The sequence below is a fragment of the Leucopleurus acutus genome (assembly GCF_964270905.1).
Source record: "Leucopleurus acutus genome assembly, chromosome: 7".
Taxonomy (NCBI): domain Eukaryota; kingdom Metazoa; phylum Chordata; class Mammalia; order Artiodactyla; family Delphinidae; genus Leucopleurus; species Leucopleurus acutus.
The window spans coordinates 105,657,379-105,671,432 of NC_139150.1; the positions used below are offsets into that span (position 1 = coordinate 105,657,379).

Consider the following 14,054-nt stretch of genomic DNA (forward strand, 5'->3'; position numbering starts at 1 on the left):
ATGTAAATGTTATTTCCTAATGTAGGTCATGGTCGAAACAGTGTAGAAAACAGTGCTCTCTAACGAGTAGATTAGCTCCACCAGTGCTTCACGCAACGTTTCGTTTTTTTTTTTTTGACAGTCATATATTCTCTAAAAAGAAAAAAATATCTGACTGCTACCTCTCCCCACACGAGTCAGCTTCCCCTGCCAGTTCACTGATCCTGCATCTCAGAGAAATAGGGAGGCTAAGTAACTGCAATTACATTCTCGCTCATTCTGCAACTTTTTGCAATCACCCTTCAAATTCACCAGCCCTCGGATGCTGCAAGTTGAGGCTTAGGGAATTTGTTCAGCAAATCACCCTAAGTCACCCTTGCAACAGGAAAGCAGAATTCAGAGCTCAGGAGAAACCCCAGCTCCCACTCTGCGGGCTGGTCGCTGGCTTCCTGGGAACTGGCAAGGGCTCTCTCCGGTTAGGAGGGACCTGGCCCTGGGAAAGGCACTATCCCTAGGCCCAAAATCTCCTTCCTCTTTTAGATCATCTTGCTGCCCCCTCATCTTGTTGCTTCCCCCACGCACATCTACAAGGGGACAACAGCACTACACTGAAGGTCTCAGTGGAGAGCAAAATTCAACGTCATTTCAAAGCCCAGCAATGTATGTGCTTAGTGAATTCTATTCTACTTCCCTCCAACCTCCAATCCCACCCTCCTGGTTAGCGGATGAAGTGGCCCATCCTCCTTGGAGCCTCATTTCCTCCGAGTTGCTTTACCAAATTCATGTTCAGGACCAGGTGGTATCTTCTGAATGGCAAGACAGAACAGAGCCTTCCAACTCAGACCCCCAGTCCCCCTTACGAGCATCCTCTACTGCCCCCCACCCCATGACCAAGAAGACACTCCTCGGAGTGCCTTCCCTCCCCGGCTTTGGCAGCCTTTTCCACCCTACACACCCTGGTTTCCCACCAACCTCAGAGCCACAGCTGCTAGCAGGACACCTATGTTTCGACGTCTTGGCAAACACAAGAAACTTCCCTGCAGCCTGAGTGTCAATTACTTCTCTCCAAAACACACATTTCCGATTTCTCAAGTTACCAACTACAGCAGCTCCAAGGCCCTGGCGTGTAATCAATTTCCACAAAGAATTAATTTCCATTCATCTCCTTCCTTCACCCTGCCCCTGTCAACAGATTATTTCAACAGTAATGCTTCTAAAATCCACCCTGTCTTCCACTTCCAGTTATCCCAGTCCAAGCCCTGGACACTCCACAACTGTAACAGCCTACTAACTGATTTGTCTCCTAACATTACTTTTAAAAATCTTCCCAAATACCCTTTCGTTACATCAGTCTCTGGCTCAGAAAACTTTACTATCTCCCCAGTACACACAAGGTAAAATGCAATCCCCCAGTCTGGCTTTCTAGGACGTTCACAACCTCAACCATTGTTCCTCTCTATCTTTATCTCCTACTGTTCAGGAAACATCCCCTGGTCTGGCCAAGGCCACCTCCTTGTCTCTCAGGAAAAGTCATGTTCATTTGCACCTCATGGCCCATCTCAGAGGTCTCACACTCCAGAAATACAGTTTTGGTGATTCCTACCGTATTCCTTCTCTGAACGCCAACAGCACCTATTCTACACCTCGCAGTTTGCCAGGTCATTGTGCCCTATCTTGAGGTCTTATTTCCCGTGCTCAAGTCTTTCTGTCCCCCCGCCCCCCGAGGTTATAAACCCTGGAGGGAATCATCTCCTGTATCTTTTGCATCCTCCTCACTGAGATAACTGTTTGAACCTCTTCTCCTCCATAGTCCCTTTCTGACCTCTCACACCGGTTACTTCTTCCTCCCGTGCCTTTGGCCTTTGCCGGTTATCCTTCACGTGCATAATTTATTTCCTAACTTAGGATTCTAAGTCCATTCCCCAACCCTGACCTTGCCTTTGACAGTCCCCCTGTCCCGCAGCATTTGCAATCACTTGCGCAGTCTGTGCACATTTTAACTTGAGCTCTCAAATCGCTTCTACCTGGTCAGTAGGCTTTCTGAGGCCTTAGATTTCTTGAGTGTCTTTTATCTCCCAGAGAACCTGGTATGGTGCTGAGAACGCAGCAGCCCCCCAGAGGTACCTGTGGAGTTGAACTTAATTGCTATGTTTCCCGGTGTTTCCAGTTCCCTGAGACCCAGAACCTCTGTTTACACAACATCTTAGGAGGGTGTCGAAAAGGCCTTCAATACCTGTTGATCACTCACTTCCAGGCAAAATGCACCAAATACACTTTTCTAGAAAAGGGGGTGTAAAGAACGGACCGATGGCCTGTAGGTAACCCCTGCACCTGGCCGCCTGGCATGAGAACGCCGGCCTGCGAGAAGCGCTCCAAAGCCACCGAGCATTGGCCCAGGCTGCCTGCAATCAAGGAGGCAGCGGGACCCCTCGCCGCCTGGCAGGTGGGCTTCTTTAGGTTACTGCGTCCGTCCCAAAGTGAAGGCGCTGAGCCCTGAATTCCCAGGCAGAAAAGAAAATGCTGCCTTTGAGATTGCACATGACAAACTCCCAGTCCAGGCCCCCACCCGGGCACCGCACATGCCCACAGTGCCAGTACTGAGGAGGGTCAGGGGCCGCCGCCGAGGAGAGGCAGGGTGAAGACGCGCAGAAGCAAGCGGGGGTGGGCAGAAGGGCAGAAGGGGACCGGGAGGGTGGGGGCCAGTCCCCGAGGTGGAGGGTGTGTCGCGCCGCGCGTCCCGGAGCGCGGCACTCGCCCGTCCGGCCGCTCGGCGGAGCGGGCAGGAACGCGCGGGGCGCCGGGAGAACTGGGCCGGCGGCCCGGCCGGAAAGGGTCAGGGAGGGGGCAGGTCACCCTCCGGCGGAGAGGCGACTCCCGGCCAGCGCTCAAAGTTGGGGAGGGGATTCCTCGGCGAGCGCCGGCGGCGGGCGAGATAAACAAGGCGGCGCACGGGAGGGCGGGCGGCCACCCTCTCCCGGCCGGCGCGGCCACTGCCGCAGCGCCCCCGCGCCCCTACCGGCCGCTGCCCCGGCGGCGCCCGCCTCCCGGGCCCTCCTGTCGCCGGCCCGGCCCCCACGGGCGTGCGGACCGTGGGAAGTTCCCGGGCCGACCCCGTCCCCGGGCTGCAGCGCCGCGAGGTCCCCGCGCAGCTCACCTCGCCCCGCCACGAGCGGTGGCGCGGGCCGGGCAGCTCCCGCTCGGACAGCTCGGCTCGGCTCGGGGCTGCGGCTGCCGCGGCCCCCGCCCGGCGCGGCCCACCGCCCGGCTCCGCTCCGGCCGCCCGCCCGCCCGCCGAGGCTCCGTTCGCGCCCACCTGGCCGGCCTGCCCTCCCTCTCCGGGACACTGCGCTCACGTACGCGGCCGCGGCCACAACCCGGCCCGGATTCCCCGCCCGGGAAGGGAGCGGAGGCGCGCGCCAGCCAGCGAGCGCCGGGGCGAGGCGGGGGACACACCCCCTCGCCGCCCTCCCTCCGTTGCCCCCCCACCGCCCTCCGTCCCCCGCCCCCCTCCCCCGGCGCCGCGCGCGCACGCCGCCTGCGCGCGCCTCGCCGGCCACGCGCGCCCGCGACCCCCGCCCCAACACCCCCCCAGCGCGCGCCCGGCGTACACACCCCCGGCCGCTCGTAGACAGTGGGCGCTCAATAAGTGCCCGAGCGACTCCTCGCGCACATGCGCACTTGAACCTGACCGAGTGGTGACGCCCCCGCCCCCACCCCCAAATCGGACCCGGCGGCTGCAGCCCCGAACCAAACTTGAGTCTTAGCCTGTTTTCACTGAACCGGCCACCGAGCCAAAGTTTCTTGCTGTTGTTTTTCCAGGCCGGGCTCCGGGACAGGCTTCTCCGAGAGAGGCCGAGCTCGCCCCAAGGCGGGAAATGCCGCCAGCGGGCTCCGGGCGCCTCCGACGGGCGCTTGGCGGGGGCGATCGAGACCCAGGCCGCGCCGCCCCGACCCGCCGAGCGTGAGCGAAAGGCAAGAGGGAGGGAACGCTGGAACCAACCTTTCCATCTTCCTTTGCTTTAATGTCTTCTCCATTTTATGACATTTTACTCGATCTCACTCGTTTGTAGTTGTAAAGTGAGGCGTTATTTGCTGTTTCTGGAATTAACGTGAGAGAAAGTTAACTATTAGTCTTCAGCCCTTATGTAAACAATACCAGTTGCTTTTGGCACCGTTAGGCTCTGGCTTTTGTATAATTTGTAACAAGGAGAATTGAAGCTGAGCCATTGTGTTGCTCTGTGTTTTTCAGATATAAGACCAGAGCCACACGGTAGTGAGAAGCCCCAGTACCGATATGTGTGAGCATACAGAGTCATATTCAAATAAGTTTAATGGATAAAAGAAATAAATCCCCTCCCCCCAGAAGTTTTAAAATATTTTTGGACATACTTGTTGAGTTTGCAGTCAGTTCACCTTCAATTTGAGGTATGCTGTTTTTCCTGCAGAGAGGCAGTGGGGAGTGTGTAGGAAAGGACTAAAGGCTTTGCAGTCAGACAAGCCTGGTTTGCAATCCTGATTTTACTGCTGAACTAGTTTTGTGATCTTCAGCAGGTTCTTTTATCTCTCTGAACCTCAGCATCTTTATCTGTAAGATGAAATAAAAAACATAGGTATAGTGCCTAGCTCACACCAAATAAACACTAGATATTATTTCCCTTCCCCCACCGTCCACCATTTGTTACAAAAGAAAAAAATCTAAAAAAAAAAAAAAAAAAAAAATTCCTATAGGACATTAGTTCTCAACTGGGGATGATTTTGCCCCCAGGAGACATTTGGCAATGTCTGGAGACATTTTTGATTGTCACAACTGGGGGTAGTGGTGCTCCTAGCATCTAATAGGTATAGGCCAATGATGCTGCTAAACGTCCGGCAATGCAGAAGACAGCCCCATACAACGAAGAATTACCTGGTCTGAATTGTCAATAGTGACATCGTTGAGAAATCCTGCTATAGGCTAATTCTGCCATCGAATAATTCACCAAAGACTGGTTCTACCTTTTAATTCTCATCCTCAAGGAAACATTCTTGTTTTGCATTCGAGAGCACAAGAATGAAAGCATTTGGGGGACCACAGCAATTATATTAATATGCAAAGCCTGCCCTTAACATGAAAATGCAGATTCGAATTTTACATTTTATTATTAAAGGAATATTTTACCTAATTAACAACCGATGTATGTGCCCTAATTATTAAGGTATCTTATGATATATTATGTATTACTACAAGTCACAAATAGCTTTTGGTTCTGTTTCCCTTTTTCCTCAAACAGTGGGTGTTTACTCACTTCTGCAGATTCAGCTCTCTGCTAAGTCCCTCACCTATCCTGAAGTTTATAACATAGTCCCTGCCCCCAAGGAATATCCAGCCGAGGTGGAAGTAGATGAATGCACATGCAACAATTAAGGAACAATACAAGATAGCATATAATTAAGCTTTAATTGCAGCACCCAGACTAAGGTGGCACAGAGGCAAGAGAAATGAGTTCCAGCAACAACACCCAGTGCCGCCTGGCTGAGGTGTTCTGTAAATGTTTGTTGAATGAAATGAAATAGCAAAAGCTTTTGACATGAGATAGGACTCCAGCTAGTATATAATTCCATTCCAGGATTTAAACTGCTAGACTCTGTAAATGGATGTTGGTGCCTGGCTGTGAGTTTATTTTTCTTAAAACATCCAGTTCAAACTTGTAACCCAACCTGTATATTTCCTAAAACGATCAAACTTTAATAAAATGGAAACAATCCTTCGTTTGACAACTATGTGAGTGCCTGCTGTGTGCAGCGTGAACCAAAAGAGTCTCTAAATTTGAACAGAACCCAGAGCTTGTTCTGTCTGAGACAGGCCATCAAAAGGCACGTGCTCTCTTACAGCATATATTGAATGAATATCCCCTTTGACTGCAGGTATGTACTTGTCAGTATGCATTCCACAGTTTTGCACATTAACACAGACTGAGAACTTTCCCTCACAAGCATCCATTCCCAAACACACACCCAGCGCTCAGAACCTCCACAGGGACTCCAGGCCCTGTCCTAAACACATACTGCGCAGCACACAGGACATAAAGCAGGAGGTGCTTAGAAAACTCTAACTGGTTGGTTTCCAATCTTGGCTCCAGCTCCACCCCCCAGAGTAGAGCTCGCCCTCCCTGGAGGCTGTCCCATCCTAGAACTGCCCCTTACCTTGGCCCCCTATTAAAATGTAGGCATCTGGTACCTCCTTTCCATCAAAGTCATTAGCTTCTCAGAGAGCATCTCCCATTAAGCTGGGGTTCAGCAAAGCAGACCCAGGCCTCGTCTCATGTTATATGGACACATTTAGAGGAGGTTTTCAGGGCACTGTGAGTCTGAAGTTGCCACAATCTCCCATCCCCTGATGTAACACTTTCCAGGCTTGCCTCCCTCCAATCCATGCTTTACACCAGCCTCTTTCCTCTGCTTCAAACTCCTCCAAGGCTTCCTGTAGCTTTTATAATAAAGTCCCAGCATTGCTCATTAAGATCCTTCATGGTGGGGCTCTTAATTAGTTCTCCAGCTACTACTTGCAGCTTTCCGCCTCCAGCCCCTTCACTCTGCACTGCATACATGCTAAACTGAACTTCTGTCCTTTGCCTGAACAGACGTTTTCGTTGCTTGACCCATGCTCTTCTCTCCGCCCCGGAACACCCTCCGCCCCCTCTCTCATGTCTTTATCTGGCTATCCTTCAGAGTCAGCTTAGATAGCACTTTCTCTCGCCTCCAAGGCTGGATTAGGTGCCTCTCCTTTAAGTCCAGTAGGACCTATACTCACTCCCCAGCCCAGTGCATTGGACCGAAATCTCCCTTCCCTTGTCCTAATTTCCCACAACACTGAACATCCTAGGAGGACAAGGAGTGTGTCTTGTCTCCATGGAATACCCAACATTTGGCAGAGTGCTGGGCGTGGGGTAGGCACTTGATAAACACTGGTGAGTAATGAATTGCTGGTTGAAACCTGGGGAGTGACTAGAGCTTTTCCATCCACGGTCCAGGCAATCCCTAGTTGGAAGCGTGCCTCATGCTGAGAAGATGTCAGGGCTGGTGAAGACTTTCTAACCACTTATTTAGAACGGGACGCAGCCTGTGGAATGAACTGAGTTTTCAGGTTCCACCAGAGCCTCACTTTATACCTAACCTGGCTTCTTGAACACCAGTGATCTACCTAACACCTCCACTTGGATATCAGATTGGATCTCAAATGTCCACGTCCAGACCCAGAGTTTGATTTCCCTCCCAAATCGGCTTCTCCCTGTCTCGGTAAATGGCAGTTCCATTTTTCTACTTGTTCAGGAAACAAAGAAACAAGAAAACCTTGGAGTCCTTTCTTTAATCCTTAACGCCTTTCTTTTTCTTTTACTACACATCGAATCCACCAGAAAATCCTGTTGATTCCATCTAGGAAATATATCCAGAATCAGTGACATCCCTCCATTTCCAGCCCTCCATCACTAGGCGGACCACCATCTCTCTGAGCTGGATTTCCACAATAGACCTCTACCGGCTCTCCCTCCTTTTTCTGTTGCCTCCTTACACTCTGCTCAACACCGTAGTGGCCAGAGTGATCCTTTTAAAACCTAAGTCAGGTCACATTACCATTCTGTTCACAACCTTCAACTGCTTCCCACCTCCCTCACTGCAAGGCCCCCCAGTCAACTCTCTGGTCCCACCACCCACCACTCTTCCCTGGGTCCCCCAGTGCCAGCCACACTGGCCCCCTTGCTCTTCCTCAGACCCACTTCCAATTCAGTCTTTTTAAGTCTGTCCCTTTGGGCTGGAATGACCTTCCTCCAGATATCCACATGGCCAGCTCCGTCACTTGACTCAGGTCCCTGCTCAAAAGCACTCTTATGAGAAAGACATTCCCTCACTAACCTATCTAGATAGCACCACCCAACCATCCCTTGGCCCAGCTTTATTTCCCTTCTTAGCATTTACCACCACCTGACAGCCTGTTTCCACCCACTCGACTATAAGTTCAAGGATAGTAGAGACTGTAGTTTTGTTTACTGTCTATCCCCAGCTTCTAGAACAGTGTCTAGCATATGGTAAACATTCAAGAAATAATCACGAGGGACTTCCCTGGTGGCTCAGTGGATAGAACTGCACGCTTGCAATGCAGGGGGCCCGGGTTTGATCCCTGGTCAGGGAACTAGATCCCACATGCATGCTGCAACTAAGATTTGCATGCCACAACCAAGGAGCCCATGAGCTGCAACTAAGGAGCCTGAGAGTCGCAACTAAGACCTGGTGCAACCAAATGAATAAATATTTTAAAAGAAGAAAGAAAGAATCACGAATCAAGGATCTGGTTAGACTACCAAAAAGTTATCCCTGAACAGGTTCCTATCCACTGCTTTAATCCCAACTAGTCCCTCCAGAATTTAGCTCTCCTACATTAGGGCATCAGGATACCAGCAGCCCAATCGCCTGCCACTCTGCTTCTCATCCACTTAGACCAGGGACATCTATTACCTCAGTGATACACAGTTTGAAACACAGCTTCCATATCACAACCTCAAACCAGGCTATGAGTTTCAAATGAAAAGGATAATACTGCAAATTTTGCATTTGTAGCAGACTTTATCCTTTTCTTTTGATTTAGAAAAAGTACAATGTGTCCTAGTGACCAAAACAGACCCAACACCTAGTTTAAGCTTTTCATTCTAAAAGGCACAAGAGTCAGGAGCTCAAAAGAGAAAATCAGGGACTTCCCTGGTGGCGCAGTGGTTAACAATCCTTCTGCCAATGCAGGGGACACGGGTTCGATCCCTGGTCTGGGAAGATCCCCCATGCTGCGGAGCAACTAAGCCCATGCACCACAACTACTGAGCCCACGTGCTACAACTACTGAAGCCCGTGCGCCTAGAGCCCAAGCTCCTCAACAAGAGAAGCCACCGGGATGAGAAGCCTGTGCACCACAAAGAAGAGTGGCCCCCACTCGCCGCAACTAGAGAAAGCCCGCGCGCAGCAACGAAGACCCAACGCAGCCAAATAGAAAAAAATTTTTTAAATAATAATAAAGAGAAAGTCGGTTGCAGTTATGCCTGAGGCAACTGGCATCTTCTCTCTGATCTATCCAATCTGTAAGGCTTTCCAGGAGAAGGTGGGCTTTGCATTTCATTGAAGAGATAGGATTGACAGGTTGCAAGTAGGCTGTTCAAAGCTTAAGGGTGTCCCTGGAGTAGCTGCTTACATCTGCACAGCCATACTTTTTAACAAACAAGCTCCCACATGTGTAAGGATACTCACAGACACACCCCAGTGCATAAACACCCAGATCCTTGCTTACTTCTTCCTAGCTCTGAAACTGGGAATACAAGAAACAGTACATATTCACAAGGGGAAAAAATGAGCTGACTTTGGGAAGACAGACCATAAAGCCCTATAACTCTGGGTATGAAAGAATGTGTAAGCCCAGGCAGGCTCTCTGTGCACATCTGGTTTTTCCTTTTATGCTTCTGTGATTTCTATGACACAGGAAATCCATTCTGGAACAACCCTGTCTGCTTTCTAGTGAGGACATAAAAAATGAGGATTAAAAGTATGTTCATCTCACTGTTCAGGGCAGGAAGATAAAATCCAGAACAGTACCAATTTGAGGGTGGACCAGCTCCAACTTCATCCTCCATGGTGCCCCAGGGGAGATGCTAGTAACTGAGACACAGGAATGAGAGGCCTAGGAAAAACTTTCTGCCCAGGCTTAAGACTATCTAGGCATGGCTCTCACGCTGAAGCATACCAGGTACGGGAAAATATCACGTGGTGAAAATACCAGTTCCGTCAACTCAACAAATACTATTGGAACCGCTCCCAATCTCACTGGGAGTCCTTCTGCATTCGGCTTCCCCAGTGTAACCTTTGTAAAAACAGTCTTCTCATAGAAAGTCCTTAAAATGGGCTGAAGCAGCCAGCTTTCCCACTCCAGGAGATAACACAGAGCTGTTTCAGAGATAAGCAACATTAAATAAGGTGGAAAAAGACAGGAAAACTTAGACTGTGAAACTGAAGAGGACTGGGTCACACCCCAGTGGGGTTGGGGGCTGAAGTCATCTCACCCCCGAGGTAACAAATGTGACGAGAAAAGCAGATTGGGAGAAAAGAGAGAGAAGTAAAGGCAAAACAACCAGTAAGAAGCAAAGCAGTGCCAGAAAAGTGTGCCTTGTGAATGCACCTCCACGCCACCCCTTATTTTAGTTTCTTAGGTTCCAATCAACAGTAGTTACTTTTCTGGGACTTTCCTGGATGTCCAGTGGTTAAGACTCCGTGCTTCCAGTGCAGGGGGCGAGAGTTGGATCCCTGGTTGGGGAACTAAGATCCCACATGTGGCATGGCCAAAAAGCCCCACAAAAACAATAATTACTTTCCTGCCCTGTGTTTTTTGTCATGTGATTTTGCTCTTAAGCCTTCTATTTTTGTTTTCCCTCCCATGGCAGTAGTACTCTCCCCACTCCACAGCTTCCCAGAGACGGGGCTGGTGGCCTTTTCTCTGGAGAACTTGCCAGAGTTTCATTTTGCCAAGCTGTTAACCCCCTCAAATACTAGCCCTACATAAAGTCTGAAACTTAGCTTCTCCTTCAAATTTAATTTTTTCAAATTGAAATCATTTAGTGACAAAAAATTTCTCCTCTTTCCATAGACCTGCCTAAACTAATTTAGATGAAAAGAGTGAGCCTTCCTGATCTTTGGTTTTCTGAAGAAAGTCAGTCAAATACTTGCCCAGGAAACCCATAATCTTACCTTGATAATATATCCATATAGTCACCATGGGGATTCTTTTTTTTTTTCACGGTGATTCTGTATAATTCATCTAGCTTTAGGCCACATCCTGCCTTAAGAATCCTTATAATACATTAGAGTAGGGGCTTCCCTGGTGGCGCAGTGGTTAAGAATCCGCCTGCCAATGCAGGGGATTCGGGTTCGAGCCCTGGTCCAGGAAGATCCCACATGCCGCGGAGCCACTAACCAAGTGCACCACAACTACTGAGCCTGTGCTCCACAGCCCACGAGCCGCAACTATTGAGCCCAAAGTGCTGCAACTACTGAAGCCTCGCACCTAGAGCCCATGCTCCTCAACAAGAGAAGCCACTGCAATGAGAAGCCTGAGCACCTCAACAAAGAGTAGCCCCCGCTCACCACAACTAGAGAAAGCCCGCGCGCAGCAATGAAGACCCAGCGCAGCCAAAAATAAATAAGTAAATAAATATTAAAAAGAAATACATTACAGTAGGAATCCTGTGAGTTAACAAAATCCTGTTCAATTATCCTTTTGCGTTACCCACCTGGGAGCACTCCGATTTGCCAATACTTGTTTTCGACATGGCCACTCACAATCTTCTCACTTATAAATTGTCGAATCACCAAATCCCAACTTTCTCCATCTGACAGTATAATTGATTGCATCTCAGATCACCCCTGATAAGCTTTCAATGATTCCTGAGGGCAAGAGAAGTGGCTAGCACCTCACCTAGGTTTTCAGCCATTGAGCATCCAAACGTGGGAGTGAAGATCTGCCATATATAGGAACCAGATTTCTATCCAGTCCCAGACCACCCTAGGTTGTTATTTGTCGATATTTCTCTTCTTCCTTCATGGCTGTCCTCCCAATCCAAACTAATCGCCGAAAGAGAAAATTCACTAGCCAATAGCCTGCCAAGCTTCTTTGACATGAATACTAAAAGCCAAAATGGCTGGGAAATCATTACTATCACATACTTTGGCATCCGCTGGTCCCACGGCCAACACGCTAACCCACCACTTGGTAAATGAAAGTTATCATCGTCAGTGGTTTCTTCTGTGCATTGGGAAAGGTGCAGGAGGTGAGATGCTATCGCACCTTTAGTGAGTTAGAGGGGTGATGAAATGCTGATGGCAGACTTGTGAAATCTGGGTGACACAGCCAGGAGAAAAACCAATTCAGTTCAATAAAAGCCTTAAAAATAATATGTCTTTGTTGACATTTTCTTTAGGAGAAAAGCCAAGAAGGAATTTCATCTCACTACACATAACAAAGCTTCCAAAAATCCTCTTTTCAAGCTTCTGTCCCCCCAAATCCTACCCCCATTAGCAGCTGTCTCTCTCCCCTCTTCCTCCTTCTGTCTTCCACTGTCCTCACCTTGTTCTCTTTGTCTCCTTACTACCCCTTTCCCTTTTTCTCCTCCTTCTTCAAATGGATAAATAGCCTGCCCCTGACTTCTGTCTCTGAACTTTGTCAAAGACCTAGCAGCTGACTGAGCCAGCCAAGAATCCTCCCCGTGGAAGCCAGGGAGTGGCAAGGGATTGGTATCATATATATTGAAATTTTAATGTTTTTCTTTTCTGCTTCTCATGACAACAGTATCAGTATCAGACCAGTTCCAGTCTCTCAGGTGCCTCTATAGTTTTATCCCCAGACCCTTAGAGTAGCTGAAAAAGTATGTGAAGGACCTGCTCATCCTTCCCTGCTCTCCTTGGACAACTGACCACCTTTTGCGCAATGGCCTACCTAGCTGTCCATCACCAGAATCATTCAGGAAGAAGAAGAATGATCTGTCAGGGACTCCATCTGCCTCTAAGATCCCGTGATGCCTAAGGCCGCTGCCCCTTGTAGTTCAGTGTCGTTTTTCATTGCATCTCTGAAACTGACTGGTCCCCTTCCCATACTTCAGCTGGAATCCACTAATAGAGTAGTCGTTACTGGATCCTCTTTCTTTACCCTTTCACTAAAATCCTTCTAATAATCTCATCTCAAAAATCTCAGTCTTGGGCTTCCCTGGTGGTGCAGTGGTTGAGAGTCCGCCTGCTGATGCAGGGGACACAGGTTCGTGCCCCGGTCCGGGAAGATCCCCCATGCCGCGGAGCGGCTGGGCCCGTGAGCCATGGCCGCTGAGCCTGTGCGTACGGAGCCTGTGCTCCGCAACAGGAGAGGCCACAACAGTGAGAGGCCCGTGTACTGCAAAAAAAGAAAAAGAAAAAAAAATCTCAGTCTTATCCTCTTCGTGATTCAGACTGTTACAATAGCCCAAGGTTAAATGTTATCTATCCAACTTCTAATTTGAGTTTGTTGTCTGGTGTCCTGTTTACCATACAATAATACTGAGGAAGAATTCTATTTTCTTCTGTCTACCCATATCCATGGGACACTTGGTATGACTCATGGGAACTAGAATACTTAAGAAGTGATAGTTGTGGCCAGCACCCAACTTCCATTATTTTCTGAGGGATAAAGAAATAATCCTGTGCCAAACTTATTAGTCAGCCCTCTCTTTGGAGACAAGTGACAGGAACTGAATTCATGCTAACTTAAGCAAAAAAATGAATTTGTTGGCTCACTTAACTGGGAAATCCAGGAGTTTATACTGGCCACAGACACAGCCAGACCTCAGGTTTAAACAAAGTTGTCAGGGTTTGTGCTCTAAATCTCTCCTTTCTGCTTTGCCCCCTTTTATGAGTTCCCTTCTCTCCTATTTCAAAAGAACCACCCCCCCCCCGCAAAAAAAAGAGCTTCCTTCATACACTTGGGAAGCCTGTTGCTGGCAACTACCAACTATGACATCCCGATTTAGCAACACCAGCAGAAAACAAAATTCTCTCTCTCACTATTCACATATTAGTTCCAGGGAGAGACTCTAATTGATTCTGCTTAGTTAAAATGCCCCACTTTGGACTACTGTTGCCAGAGGAATGGGTTACTATGATTTTGAGCCTAAGCAAAACCACACGGAATAGAGGACTGATGTCCCAGAGGAATGAACGCTGGAGAGACATCACATATGTCCGCTACGCAAACGGGAGGGAGGAAAGGAAGGAGAGCATCTAGGAGTCAAAGGACTCATGTTCCTGTGCTCTTTTACCAGCTGGGTGATTTCGGACATGCCACTTCGTCTTTCTGAGCCTCAGTTCCTCAGGTATAAAATGGTTACATGGTAGTTACTAGTACAATATCAAATTATATATGACAATATCTCTGTATGGTACCAGGTGATTTTTCAGATAATGGAAAACTGACTTAATTGAGGAGGGCATTTTTTACGAATACATTATGGAGCATTTTACCAAAAGCTTTTTCATCTACCGTGCAA

General features: G+C 48.9%; 1 protein-coding gene across 2 annotated transcripts in view; it reads right to left on the minus strand.

Annotated features, from left to right (window-relative positions):
* The window catches only part of ZNF395 (zinc finger protein 395), a 37,384-nt gene extending 32,615 nt beyond the window's left edge, over positions 1-4,769 (minus strand). The window contains exons 1-2 of one of the 2 annotated variants that reach the window (XM_082842885.1): positions 4,369-4,769; positions 3,980-4,077 (exon numbers count right to left, since the gene is read on the minus strand). In XM_082842885.1, the coding sequence (XP_082699011.1) occupies positions 3,980-4,014 (35 nt within the window). In that variant the 5' untranslated portion in view covers positions 4,015-4,077; positions 4,369-4,769. Of the gene's footprint in view, positions 1-3,133; positions 3,306-3,979; positions 4,078-4,368 lie in introns of those variants that run through there. The other variant, XM_082842886.1, reaches the window with a different exon arrangement.
* Positions 4,770-14,054: the final 9,285 nt, after the last annotated feature.